This window comes from Arachis hypogaea, chromosome 13, assembly GCF_003086295.3.
Source record: "Arachis hypogaea cultivar Tifrunner chromosome 13, arahy.Tifrunner.gnm2.J5K5, whole genome shotgun sequence".
NCBI classification, from domain to species: Eukaryota; Viridiplantae; Streptophyta; class Magnoliopsida; order Fabales; family Fabaceae; genus Arachis; species Arachis hypogaea.
The window spans coordinates 52083599-52098223 of NC_092048.1; the positions used below are offsets into that span (position 1 = coordinate 52083599).

Here is a 14625-nt window from a genome sequence, read left to right on the forward strand (position 1 = left end):
TCAATATTTTATTCTGAGCCAATATGGCATTCAGAGTATCAACTTCAAGAACTCCCTTCTTCATAGGCGTCCCATTATTCACAGGATTCCTTTCAGAAGTGTACATGAACTGGTTATTTGCAACCATGTCAATGAGTTCTTGAGCTTCTGCAGGCATTTTCTTCAGGTGAATGGATCCACCTGCAGAGGTATCCAATGACATCTTAGATAACTCAGACAGACCATCATAGAATATATCCAGGATGGTCCATTCTGAAAGCATGTCAGAAGGACACTTTTTGGTCAGTCCTTTGTATCTCTCCCAAGCTTCATAGAGGGATTCACCTTCTTTCTGTCTGAAGGTTTGAACATCCACTCTAAGCTTGCTCAGCTTTTGAGGAGGAAAGAACTTGGCTAAGAAAGCCTTGACCAGCTTATCCCAAGAGTTCAGGCTATCCTTGGGTTGAGAATCCAACCACACTCTAGCTCTGTCTCTTACAGCAAAAGGGAAAACCATGAGCCTGTAGACTTCAGGATCTACTCCATTAGTCTTAACAGTATCACAGGTCTGCAAGAATTCAGTTAAGAACTGAAAAGGATCTTCAGATGGAAGTCCATGAAACTTGCAGTTCTGCTGCATCAGAGAAACTAATTGAGGTTTCAGCTCAAAGTTGTTTGCTCCAATGGCAGGAATGGAGATGCTTCTTCCATGTAAATTGGAATTAGGTGCAGTAAAGTCACCAAGCATCCTCCTTGCATTATTATTATTTTCGGCTGCCATCTCCTCTTCCTGTTCGAAAATTTCTGAAAGGTTATCTCTGGATTGTTGTAATTTAGCTTCTCTTAATTTTTTCTTCAGAGTCCTTTCAGGTTCTGGATCTGCTTCAACAAGAATGTTCTTGTCCTTGCTCCTGCTCATATGACAAAGAAGAGGGCACAGAAAAAATAATAATAATAATATGGATCCTTTATACCACAGTATAGGGATCCCTGTGTGAGTAGAAGAAGAGGGGGAGACAAAGAATGTAATATAATGGAAGAAACACAACTGTGAGGAGGGTTGAGATGTAAGATGAGATGTTAGTAGATGAATAAATAAATAGAATAAGATGGGAGAGGGAGAATTTTCGAAAATTATTTTTTGAAAAAAGAGTTAGTGATTTTCGAAAATAGTTTTTGAAAAAGGTTAGTAATTTTTTTTTTCGAAAATTTTTTTAAAATCAAAAGTTAAAATAATTAGTTAATTAAAAAAATTTTTGAAAAAGGGGAGGATATTTTCGAAAATTAGAGAGAGAGAGAGAGTTAGTTAGGTGGTTTTGAAAAAGATAAGAAACAAACAAAGAGTTAGTTAGTTAGTTGAAACAAATTTTGAAAAGATAAGAAGTTAGGAAGTTAGAAAAGATATTTTGAAATCATATTTTTGAAAAAGATAAGATGAGAAGATATTTTTGAAAAGATATGATTGAAATTAGTTTTGAAAAAGATTTGATTTTTTTAAAAGTCACAATTAATGACTTGATTCACAAGAAATCACAAGATATGATTCTAGAACTTAAAGTTTGAATCTTTCTTAACAAGCAAGTAACAAACTTGAAATTTTTGAATCAAAACATTAATTGATGATGTTATTTTCGAAAATTATGAGACAAAATTAAGAAAAGATTTTTGAAAAATATTTTTGTAATTTTCGAAAATAACTAAGAAAAATAAAAAAGATTTGATTTTTGAAAAAGATTTTGAAAAAGATAAGATTTTTTTAAAATGAAAATTTGATTTAACTCATAAAAACAACTTGATTTTAAAATTTTTTGAAAAAAGTCAAATCTAATTTTCGAATTTGATGAGAAGAAAAATGGAAAGATATTTTTTTTATTTTTGAAATTTTTATGATGAGAGAGAAAAACACTAAAGAGATGCAATGCATGAAATTTTTAGATCAAAACATGTGATGCATGCAAGAATGCTATGAATGTCAAGATGAACACCAAGAACACTATGAATGTCAAGATGAACATCATAGACACAATTTTGAAAAATTTTTAATGCAAAGAAAACATGCAAGACACCAAACTTAGAATTTTTTAATGCTTAGACACTAAGAATTCAAGAATGCATATGAAAAACAAGAAAAGACACAAAACATGCAAATGCAAAGATCAAACAAGAAGACTTACCAAGAACAACTTGAAGATCATGAAGAACACTATGAATGCATGAGAATTTTCGAAAAATGCAAGATGCACATACAATTGATACCAAACTTATAACATGACTCAAGACTCAAACAAGAACACAAAAATTATTTTTGATTTTTATGATTTTCTAAATTTTTTTGTATTTTTTTCGAAAATTATTTGAAAAACAAAAATAAGGATTCCAAAATTTTTAATATGAATTCCAGGAATCTTTATGCTCTAAAGCTCCAATCAAAGGGTCAGGCATGGCTTAATAGCCAGCCAAGCTTTAGTATGTAACTCAGACATGACACGCCTGACATACCCTATCCAGAAGGATTGGGCATGACTCCACTGAGGTGATTAGTTGAAGGCCAATCCCAAAGCAGTTTGGGTATGGCTTTACAGCCGGATAGGATTCAACATGTTACCATGAAACTCTAGAATTCATTCTTAAAAGTTTTGAAGCCATAGAATAATTTATTTTTGAAAACATTTTTATAAAAAATTTTTTTTCGAAAACAAAGGAGAAATTTTTGAAAAATTTTTTTGAAAACAAAACAAAAAGAAAATTACCTAATCTGAGCAACAGGATGAACCGTCAGTTGTCCATACTCGAACAATCCCCGGCAACGGCGCCAAAAACTTGGTACACGGAATCGTGATTACACTTTAATTATGTAAAGTTCATTGCTCTTTCTTTCCCTGGAAATGGCGCCAAAAACATGATGCCAAAATAATAAAATAGGGATAGAAATACTTATGTAATTCATTGGTAGGAATTTCAGATAAGCGAATGGAGATGCTTTTGTTCCTCTGAACCTCTGCTTTCCTGCTATCTTCATCCAATCAGTCTTACTCCTTTCCATGGCTGGCTTTATGTGATACATCACCACTGTCAATGGCTACTTTCGGTCATCTCTCGGGAAAATGATCCAATGCCCTGTCACGGCACGGCAAATCGTCTGGAGGCATCACCCTTGTCAATGGCTTCATCTTATCCTCTCAGTGAAAATGGTCAACGCACTCTGTCATGGCACGGCTATTCATCTGTCCGTTCTCGATCATGCTGGAATAGGATTTACTATCCTTTTGCGTCTGTCACTAACGCCCTGCAATCGCGAGTTTGGAGCTCGTCACAGTCATTCATTCATTGAATCCTACTCGGAATACCACAGACAAGGTTTAGACTTTCCGGATTCTCTTGAATGCCGCCATCATTCTAGCTTACGCCACGAAGATTCTGATTAAGAGATCTAAGAGATACTCATTCAGTCGAAGGTAGAACGGAAGTGGTTGTCAGGCACGCGTTCATAGGGAATGATGATGATTGTCACGTTCATCACATTCAGATTGAAGTACGAATGAATATCTTAGAAGCGAAATAAGATGAATTGAATAGGAAACAGTAGTACTTTGCATTAATCTTTGAGGAACAGCAGAGCTCCACACCTTAATCTATGGAGTGTAGAAACTCTACCGTGAAAATACATAAGTGAAAGGTTCAGGCATGGCCGAGATGGCCAGCCCCCTAAAACGTGATCAATAGTCTCCTAAGATGAACAATGGATTAAAACTGAGACCAAAGATGTCTAATACAATAGCAAAAGGTCCTATTTATAATAAACTAGTCACTAAGGTTTACAGAAATAAGTAATTGATGCATAAATCCACTTCCGGGGCCCACTTGGTGTGTACTTGGGCTGAGCTTTAACTTTCCACGTGCAGAGGCTATTTGTGGAGTTGAACGCCAGCTTTGGATCCATTTCTGGCGTTCAACTCTGGTTTTTGATCCATTTCGGGCGCTGAACTCCAGAATTGGGCAGAGAGCTGGCATTGAACGCCAGTTTGCGTCGTCTAAACTTGGGCAAAGTATGGACTATTATATATTGCTGGAAAGCCCTGAATGTCTACTTTCCAACACAATTGAAAGCGCGCCATTTTGAGTTCTGTAGCTCCAGAAAATCCACTTTGAGTGCAGGGAGGTCAGAATCCGACAGCATCAGCAGTCCTTCTTCAACCTCTGAATCTGATTTTTGCTCAGGTCCCTCAATTTCAGCCAGAAAATACCTGAAATCACAGAAAAACACACAAAATCATAGTAAAGTCCAGAAATGTGAATTTAACATAAAATCTATTAAAAACATCCCTAAAAGTAACTAGATTCTACTAAAAATATACTAAAAACAATGCCAAAAAGCGTATAAATTATCCGCTCATCAATAAGGATGACCCAAATCCTAGCCAAATCTTGAATTTATTATGTGAAATCTGAAATTAAAGTGTACATGTGTCTTAGGAGTGAATTAAGTAGATATATATGCATTGGAGTTGAATTGTGGGCATTTAGAAGCTTGGTGGTGATTGAAGCTAAGCTTGCGGCTGATTTCTCTGAGCTTGAGGGGCTGTGTGGTGACTTGGGGGCTGCCTTGGACTAAATATAGTAATCGGCCAAGGTATGGTTTAAATTTCGCGTGTTTAATATGTAAGGTCTTGTGAAAACTTGGGCTAGAGCACTATAGGATAAGTTGAAACGATTAATTGTGTTAAATTATTAGTCTTTATGTTAAATTACATATATATATATATATATATATATATATATATATATATATATATATATATATATGTATGTATGTATGTATGTATGTATGTATGTATGTTAGTATAATGAGGATGGATGAAGGATTGATGATTATGGCAAATTAATGATATGGTTGAGATTGAGTGGTGTTTATCTGGAATTGTTGGTATGGTTATTTTGATTAACGTTGTGGTGATGAGTTAATAAGATTGTTGTTGTTGCTGAAATTCTGTTGATTGGTTGGTTTATTATTGTTAAAAGAAGTGCAGAACTTTAATGCTTTAAAGTGAGCTTGTATGATATAAATCATGGTGATTTTTTATAGGTACATGGAACTGAGGTTTCGGGATAGGGTTGTGATATAATTTAATTAGATAAGGTGATGAATAAGAAGAATGGTGGATTAGTATAAGTTGGAAACCTAGAGAACTAAATTTGGTTAGTGAAATTGAGAAGTCTTGCTGCAGAAATTTCTAAACTATTTGGACAGAAACTTAAAACGAAAACTGAGAATAATCTGGGCATGATTTTCGAACCAACTCATTGTTCTAACAAATTCCTATAAGTCAAGATTACCTTATAAAAATTTCATGAAATTTGGCTAAGTGGTTTGGAAGATATGATTTTTTTAAGTTTAGTGGTTGCTGCAGAATTTTCTGGTTTTCTGGTTCTGCAATACGAACTTCCAGACGCTATAACTTTTGATTTAAATGGAATTTTGAGTTGCTTCCAAAGGAATGTTGAATATTTGTGAGTCTACTTTAATTGAGTATCAATTTCATGTTCATAGCTACTTTGTAGAGTTAGTTATGTCTCTTGGAAGTTGGGCTATGCGCAAAAAATTCAGAACAAATTACTAGAAACAGGACAGCAATTCCAATTGACATTTAATTAGCCAAACGAAGTGCTATGAACCTAAAACTTATTTTTTCTAAAACTTAGGGGTATAAAGTGTATCCTCACCAAAATATACGAGTAACGGATTAGAATTGAATTTGTTATAGATTTTGCAAAAACAGAGCTGCTTGTTGTATTTTTCTGAATCTTGTTAAGTGCAGAAGCAGATTTTTATTGAATTTGTTATCAAATTCAATTCTAATCCAAGGGCGGTAAAACTTTGATTTAGATCCAAAGGGTATGTCTAAATTTGACTGTATGCATGAACGTAGGTAAGTAAAAGTGTGTAAGTTATCTCTAGGACACATTTAAAGTTAAACGGTGGTAACTTAAAGATGAAGAAAGATAACTAATAGTTGGAGAAGATAGTATTTGATTTGATAAGATGAAGGAAGAGAGTAATGTAAGAAATTGAGACTTGATGATATCAATTAGTCAAGAATAATAAAAATGTATGATCAATGAGTTGAGTGAAATGGAGAATGACGAGATTGAGACCTGAATTAATATCGAGAATGAAAATGATAATTATGAGAAATTATTGAATATATTGAGTTTGGGGTGTTGCCCCATGTCAGCCGAGATTTTTTTTCCTGTGGTTACTATTAAACTTGGGATGTTGTTTCTCCCATGTCAACATGAGATTCGTCCCAGGGATAATATTCAGCTTGGGTATAGCCTTCTCCATGTCAGCTTGGGGTGTTGTCTCTTCTTCCATGTCAGCTTGGGATTTGTCTCGTGGATATTATTGAGCTTGGGGCATTCTTTTCCCATGTTAGCTTGGGGATTTTTCTCATGGTCTATTTTTGAGCTTGAGAACATGTCGGGATGGCTACGTAACTGACAGTTGATATCAACAGCCATAGGGCAGGCATGCATCATGTGCATTTGTTTGTTTTGTCTGCTATGCATCATTTGGGATTGCCTAACTGAATATATACCCTGCTAACTGCTATATTTGCTACTTGTACTACCTGTTTCCTACTTGTGTGTGAAACTATTTGTTTGTTTGTTCCAGCTGATTCATGGATGATGGGGGATCAGAGAAAAGGTAGATTGGTTTGGTGTTAATGCTAGAGTTTAAAGTAAGTAAGTAAGTTTAGGATACTTAGATCATTTACCCCTTTTTATGACTTCTGCTTAGAAATCAAGTTTTATAATTGTATGTTGGAGTTCTAGGATTGCATTTGGCATTTCCAAGACCTTATATATTACATGTGTGACACCTTTACCATGCTGAGAACCTCCGGTTCTCACCCCATACTGTGTTGTTATTTTTAGATGCAGGTCAAGCGGCTCCTCAATAGGCATCTGAAGGTTTTGCGGCGAAGTGGTTTACTTTGGGTCTCTTTTTGTTATTTTGATGTATATATATGTATAGTTTCTCCTCTTGTATGTAAGAATACTTTGTTTATGTACCTCTTAGAGGTTTTATGGAGAATTAGGGTTTTGAACATGTTCTTTTGGGTTATTATTATGTATATATATCTACGTATATGTTCTCCGGCCAGCCTTGGCTTCGCAAGCTGAGTTAGGAGCTAGTTATGTTGTGTTCTTGGCCCTCTACTCGTATCATCTGTACATATATGTTATTGAACTTTAGTTTTCTTCTCACGCAAGTAACCACGTTTTCTGAGGGTTGCGCTTTTGAATTTTGCGATTTTGTTTTACCCGTTTTTCAAGGCTGCTAGTTAAGTATCTCTTTCTCTATTATTATATATATTTTTATTTTTAGAGGTCATAATATCTTACTATCTTAGTCTTATGACTTAAGCATAAAATTAAGTATGGTAGGGTGATACACCGATAATATCTTTTAGGAACCTTTTTTATTAGCGACTAAATCTTTTAGGTACTGAATTAGTAGTTAATCATTTAATTAATTAAAAGATAAATTAATAGATACATAGTACTTATTAATACATTAAATATTTATAAAATGAAAATCTTGTAATTGCACTGTTCACAGGGAATGAAGAATGTTATACATCTTTTAAAACAAAAAGGTTAAGAATAAAAATAGAATACAAAATTTAACATAAATTTGTATGTACGTATGTGATTTTCACAATAGGTATAATTTGTTAGGATCGGAATATGAAAACCCTCTTTTATTACGCAACAACTATATATTTAGCGAGGAGGAGTGGTTCTGGTGGTGCTCACCTCACGGCAAGCTTTTATTTTGTCTCGAAAATAAAATAAAATAAATAATTAATATGTGACATAAATGAATTTGATGAACTAACCTACGAAAAAAAAAAAAACTAAGCTACGAGAAAACTCCTTTTTCTGCTTATTTTGGTACCCACTTCCATGAATGTTGGATAAATTTTTATCCAGTCCCCATAGAAATGCATTTGATGAATAATAATGAAAGTAAAATTGTACTAAGATGAACAAGTTGCAAAGAAGGCAAAACAAACAACATAATAACTGAAGAACAACTCCAACATGATGCAGTTGAATTGTAAGTTAATTATTTAGCTAGCTAAATTATATACTCTATTGAGAATTTAGTTAATTAAAATTTAATTAAATAATATTATTTAAATTAAAAAATTGATTAAAGATTAAAAGTTAAAGAACAACTAGTGTTTTTTTTTTTTTTTTTTGGTACAATCCTCTAAAAGATGTAGCTCACCTAAACATGATTTTAAAATCACGGAGTTCTTAGTATTTCAAACTTTCTAACTTGTAACTGAGTTTCATTTTTTCTCTCATATCTAATAACATTATAATGTCTATAAATATAATAAGAAAGTTTTGATGATTAATTTTTTTAAATAATATGTATGCTGATAATTTCATTTAATTCTCTTCATCAATAAGAAAAAACTTAATTTAATTTTTTTATTTAGGTTAACTACAAAGTTAACTATTGGTATATATAATATAGTTCACCTACCAACATCAAACATGGTACAATATTTGGATGATGAACATGATTATCACCAAATTAAGCAAACTAATATCTAAGCCTGGCCTTCAACAAATTTTCCAAACCCCAAACCTATTAGTTGCTCCATCATTGTCCTTAGGAAATTAAACCCCTTTCAGATTCAGTTCCCATCAAAGTGTACGCTGTTCCTCCCTTAGAATACACTCCAACTCTATTATCATCACCCAACTTTGACCACTACCTTTCTCCATCCGCATTGAAAGAAAAATTAAAAAAAAAAAAAAAAGAACAAAAACAGGAACAAAAAAAACAAAACTTATCATCAGTTCCCTCCAAAATCCAAAAGCCCCCACGTAAGAACTGATAACTCCACGTTCTTAAACCACCCCACATACATCCGTACCACTTCTTTTGCTAAAAGGGTAGTAGTTGTTATTAATTCTTATACGTTGGTTATTTAATTTGCTTCTATTTTTCGTTGCGCTTGTGTTTTGAACGATGGTGGAAGAAAACACAACAACAACATCAACAACAAAACATGATTGGTTCGAAACCCAAGCCGTCTTGGATTTGAAGCGTTGGTTCCAAGCAATCATATCCTCACACAAGACCCTCTTTACACTCCTATGGCTGGCGGCGTTCACCTCCGCCTTCCTGTGGCAGAGGGATGCCGTTAGTGGGTTGGTGGTGTTGCACGGTGGCGGTGAGTCTCTTAAGAAGAGTGAAAGTTCATTGTTGTATCCTAAGCTGAGGCCCGCGGGCTTCAGCTTAGTGGATTTCGGTGGCGTTGGCGATGGCGTTACGATGAACACTAAGGCGTTTGAGAGGGCGGTTTCAGAGATTTCTAAGTTGGGTGAGAAGGGTGGTGGGCAGCTGAATGTGCCGCCTGGTAGGTGGCTCACTGCACCTTTTAATCTCACCAGTCATATCACTCTTTTTCTTCATCAAGATGCTGTCATTCTTGGAGTTCAGGTTCCTTTTTCCTTCTTATTAATTTCTTGCTGGTTACTTCCATCAAATAAGATGATATATGAATCATTAAATGATTTAATTTATTTCACTGAACATATATATTTAATTGAACAATCTAACAGATCTAATTCCTTCTTGTGCTTGTTTTAGTTTGAATTCTTGACATGATTCGTGTAGTGGACTATATATATCTTATGGGACAACTTTGTTGTTTGGATTTTAAACTAATATTGACTATATAGTAATCTTTATTTTAGTTTCTTTGTTGTTTCGCTTGTGAATTTGTATTGATTTGTTACACTAGAAATTTAGGTGTTTGTGTATACCAAACATGATTTTAAGGATAGAAATTAAGAGTTAAAGCAATGAAGTGGAGGTTAATTACACATGGTAAAGTGACTTGTATTTATTTTACTAAAAATATTTTATAAACACAATATTACTAACTAAATTAGTTGCCATAATCAAACGTTTAAAATGGAATAATCAACTATATTATAGAATTTATAATCAAATATGTATTTTTATATGGTACTTAATTATTGATTATTTTTTATATTCATATAACATGGTTCATATAAAAATTAGTCAATTTTATTTTTATTTTGGGAAATAACTACTTTTTTAGGGAAAAAAATTGGGTCACTTTATAATTTATATCTCATATCGTTCAATTTACATTTTTATTATTACTAAATATATGCTGTCATCACGTCTATTTTTACCGTATGATATAAGATAAATAATACACTTTTGTCATTACTTTTCATTTTATTAATATAACCCCAATCCAATTCTTAAGCTCTTTGTTTCCTCCTTGATTTTTTTTTAATTGAAATCCAATTTCATATATTTCAAATAACCCCGCCTCCTATTTTTTAAACTCAAAACATTTTACTATGATTCAAGTTGGTCATTTATTTGATTATGCATTATGATACATATTGTTATTGATCTCTAATATCTCATAATTCTACCTTTGTAATTGACAAATCATTTAAGTAAGCTTTCACTCTTCAACCTTCCCATGATCAAGAAATTTAGCTTACCATTATTATAGGATGAAAAGTACTGGCCACTGGTGCCTGCATTGCCTTCATATGGATATGGAAGGGAGCATCCTGGCCCTCGTTACACCAGCTTGATCCATGGCCAAAATCTTACTGATGTTGTCATAACAGGTCAGAATCTTTCTCCATTCCATTCTCCTCTGCATAAAAATTTTGACATGCTTGACCCATTACTTAATAAGATAATTAACTGTTAATTCAGATTACTATCTATAAAATTTTGGTAATATTATGATATAATGTGAATATGTGATTACCTTTAGGAGGTGTAATGCACATATTCTTTATAAATTTAATTAAAAAGGGCAATGACAGATTTAAAAAATTTTGACAGTAAAAAAAATATATATATAACATGACGATAAAATAATTTTTATAATAATCTAATGTAATGTGACAAGTTTAATAACATATTGAGAATAAATAAATATTATTGTTATATACTATTAAAGAACTTTTTAAAATTTAGTGAAAATAATTGTTCCCACACTATTTCACATGAATTCCGTTCCTATTCTTCATCCAGTTTTACTCTTTACTAAAGGAATTCCAAATTTTTCACTAAAACAAATTCCAAAGTAAGATTGTTAGCGAAAATTCTTTGATAGACCGGAAGTCCTTTGGATCTGTTTATCAGCAATAGGATAATCAAACACGGTTCTCGGGTAATTAAACTCAACCATGACAAAAAAATAAAAAGGGTAATTAAACTCAACATTACCAATTTGTTCCAAATTAGTTAGGAACAGCCATGATCAGGCTAAGAAGAATACATAATAGCATAGTATTAAATATATTTAATTAATTTATCAAAAATTTATATGATTTTTACAGGGCATAATGGTACCATAAATGGACAGGGACAAACATGGTGGACAAAATATCTGCAGAAGGTTCTGAACCACACAAGGGGTCCACTGGTTCAGATCTTATGGTCTAGTGACATTCTTATAACTAACATTACTTTGCGTGACTCTCCTTTTTGGACACTTCATCCATACGATTGCAAGAATGTTACAATAAAAAACCTTACAATTTTGGCTCCTGTGTATCGTGCACCAAATACTGATGGCATTGATCCTGGAAAGTATCTTCTTCTATGAATACATAGAATTAACTTTTAGCTAGTCAATATTAGCTAATTTTAGAGTTCATAATTTGTAATTTAAAGTGCAGCGTTAATGATTTATAATTTAGAGTCTAGAATTTAATATAAATAAAGTAATTTTTAAAAAAATTGGTTATAGTTACTAGAAAGCCAATATGACTACTCTTTTCGAAAGGATTTGTTAAGCAAGACGGGGAATTTGAAACTAGGTACGCAGGTAGGAATTGGTATTATATTTCCGGAAATGTGCCATGAGGGCTGTGGATTCCTATATTTTAGATTGATATTATACTATCTGTCCTTTTATATTGAAAATTATTATTCACAATAAACATTGGTTTGTATGATAGAACAGATTCATGTGAAGATATGTTGATAGAGAACTGTTACATAAGCGTGGGAGATGATGCAATTGCCATAAAAAGTGGGTGGGATCAGTATGGAATTGCTTATGGAAAGCCTTCAAAGAATATAGTAATCCGAAACCTTGTTGTTCGATCTAATGTTAGGTAACTCCCTAACTCATCCATCTTTCTTCAGCATCAACTAACTTAACTGTGGTTTGTACAAAATGCGACAGTGCCGGCATCTCAATCGGCAGCGAAATGTCCGGCGGTGTATCGAACGTGACGGTGGAGAACATCCTTGTATGGAAATCCAGGCGTGCTATTCGGATCAAGACAGCGCCGGGAAGAGGCGGCTTCGTGCGCCAAATATCTTACAAGAATCTGACCTTTGAGAATTGCAGAGTTGGAATTGTCGTCAAAACAGACTACAACCAACACCCTGACGCCGGATACGACCCGAAAGCGCTTCCTCTTCTCGAGGACATAAGCTTCACGGGCGTCCGGGGCCAGGCAGTACGAGTGCCGGTACGGATTCAAGGCAGCCAGGACATTCCTGTTACAAATGTGACTTTTAAGGACATGTTTGTCGGATTAATTTCGAAGAGGGTGAAGAAGAAGAAACATATCTTCCAGTGTGCCTTTGTTCGTGGTCAAGTAATAGGGACTATCTTCCCTGCCCCTTGTGAGAACTTTGATCAGTACAATGAACAAGGGCAGCTAGTTAAGCATGCTGTATCATGGAATGTCACAGATATAGATTACCAAATATGAGGCCTTTTTGCATGCTTGTTGACTTCTTGTGCGTCGATGCCATAATTGGATCTCTCTATCTTATGCGTCGTATGAATCTGTATGAGTATAGCCCTCTAAAGCTGTGGTTGAGGTTTTGGTTCACTTCGAATTATTCTGATTGCAGAAAAATGCGAAAATTACAACTGATGTGACTGCAATGCAATTGTGCAAGACATTGTAATTGCAATTTTGTGGCAATGTGGCTGCAATTGTCGTTAAAGACTGCAACCTAAATGCATCCCTAATTAGGCTTCAATTTGTGTTTATATTAGTCAGTTTTGTGCAAGTTTTCTTAGATGATGAATTGTACATAGTGGAAACATTCAGATACTTGTATAAGCGGCCTTCCTATTTTTAAGGATTTATTACAAGCTAAGTTTTCGTTTTAATTTTGTGGCCTTGACCTTGATGCATACACAAGTGAGCGCATATAGAGAAAGAATTGTGTTTGTTTCGAATATTTTAACAATTTTTTTACCTAACCAACAAGGATTCTACCAACTTTGTTTAGTGAAAGTATCTTTATAGATGTGTTTAATAAAAGTGTATTTTTTATGTATGTGTCTAATAAAAGTGTCTTTATAGATGTATCTTTCGTATATATTCCTTTATACACGTGTCTCCTTATAATAATTAATTATTATTGATAATAAGTTGACAAATAGTATATTGGTACCTTATGCTTTTTCATATTTTAACTAGTGTTTATGAAATAGTTATAACCCTTCAATTTTATCATAATAGTTAAAAATTATATTAATACACTTTAAGTATTATAAAAAATAAAAATATTTTATACATACAAACAATCAATCATTAAATTAATTATTATATATTTATATATAAATACATATATTGTTTAAGCCATTTTATTTACCAACAAAGTTCACATATTAATAAAATTACTGGATTCTAGACAAAAAATTGCTCAATATAGATATAAAGAAGACATTGAAAGAAAGAGCTAAGATTCATCATGGAAAGAACAAAAGAAAACTAGAGGAACATTCTCTCCGAAAAAAAGAGAAGAAATCATGGCTGGTTCTATGGTGGTGAAAATTAAATATATTTGGATCTTGGTGGTTCAAGTAGAATCTTTCATCTTAACCATTAAAAAATAGTGATAAATGGTTTAGATTAAATTATTATTATATATTAAAAATTATAATAATATAAAGTAAAATTTTGATTTTACTTCTTTATTCTTTTTTTTTAACTTATTTTCTCTTTGTCCTATCATTCATTTTGCTATCTTTTTCTTTTGATAGAAAATGAAATTTGATTATTAATATTTTTTTTAATTAATGTGACCTCTGAATCAAAAATAGAAGCTCCTAAAAAAACATGCATCACCTACTTATTATGGATATGAAGCATCCATAGCACTTTTGACCAAGTAAACTCGTCGTTTATTGAGGTTTAGTCTAAAATACAACATATTGGATCTGTGACGTGGCAGGCAAGACATTGAAATTATATATTAGTTACTATTTAACAAGACACAACCCAATTATCAAGGATCAGTTTCAGTTTGGTGTTAAAAATTGTATAGAAACTAATTATTACTTTTTACCACTGTTTTTATTCCAAACCAGTTTATGAAATCTATGATTGTGGAGCATTGAATTGGAGCAAAGGAACCTTGTCCTAACCATATAAAAAGGAAAAAATAATTATTATTAATAATATTGTTAATAATGTTGGTTGTAACTTGTAAATATTGGCCCGATGGTGGTTATTATTGTAAAAAAAATAAGAGGAAGAAGATGATACTTAAGTAATTTATCTTATTTTTTAATT

General features: G+C 32.9%; 1 protein-coding gene and 1 non-coding gene across 2 annotated transcripts; both read left to right on the forward strand.

Annotated features, from left to right (window-relative positions):
• The first annotated feature begins 256 nt into the window (after positions 1–256).
• On the forward strand, positions 257–364 carry LOC112739861 (small nucleolar RNA R71). Its single transcript, XR_003170796.1, has one exon. It is a non-coding gene; the product is annotated as a small nucleolar RNA R71 (small nucleolar RNA).
• An 8405-nt stretch (positions 365–8769) lies between these two features.
• On the forward strand, positions 8770–13214 carry LOC112738361 (probable polygalacturonase). Its single transcript, XM_072211966.1, has 5 exons — positions 8770–9508; positions 10569–10689; positions 11413–11660; positions 12041–12195; positions 12267–13214. The coding sequence occupies exons 1-5, from the start codon at positions 9035–9037 to the stop codon at positions 12802–12804; spliced, it is 1536 nt and encodes a 511-aa protein (XP_072068067.1). The 5' UTR covers positions 8770–9034; the 3' UTR covers positions 12805–13214.
• The last annotated feature ends 1411 nt before the right edge of the window (positions 13215–14625 follow it).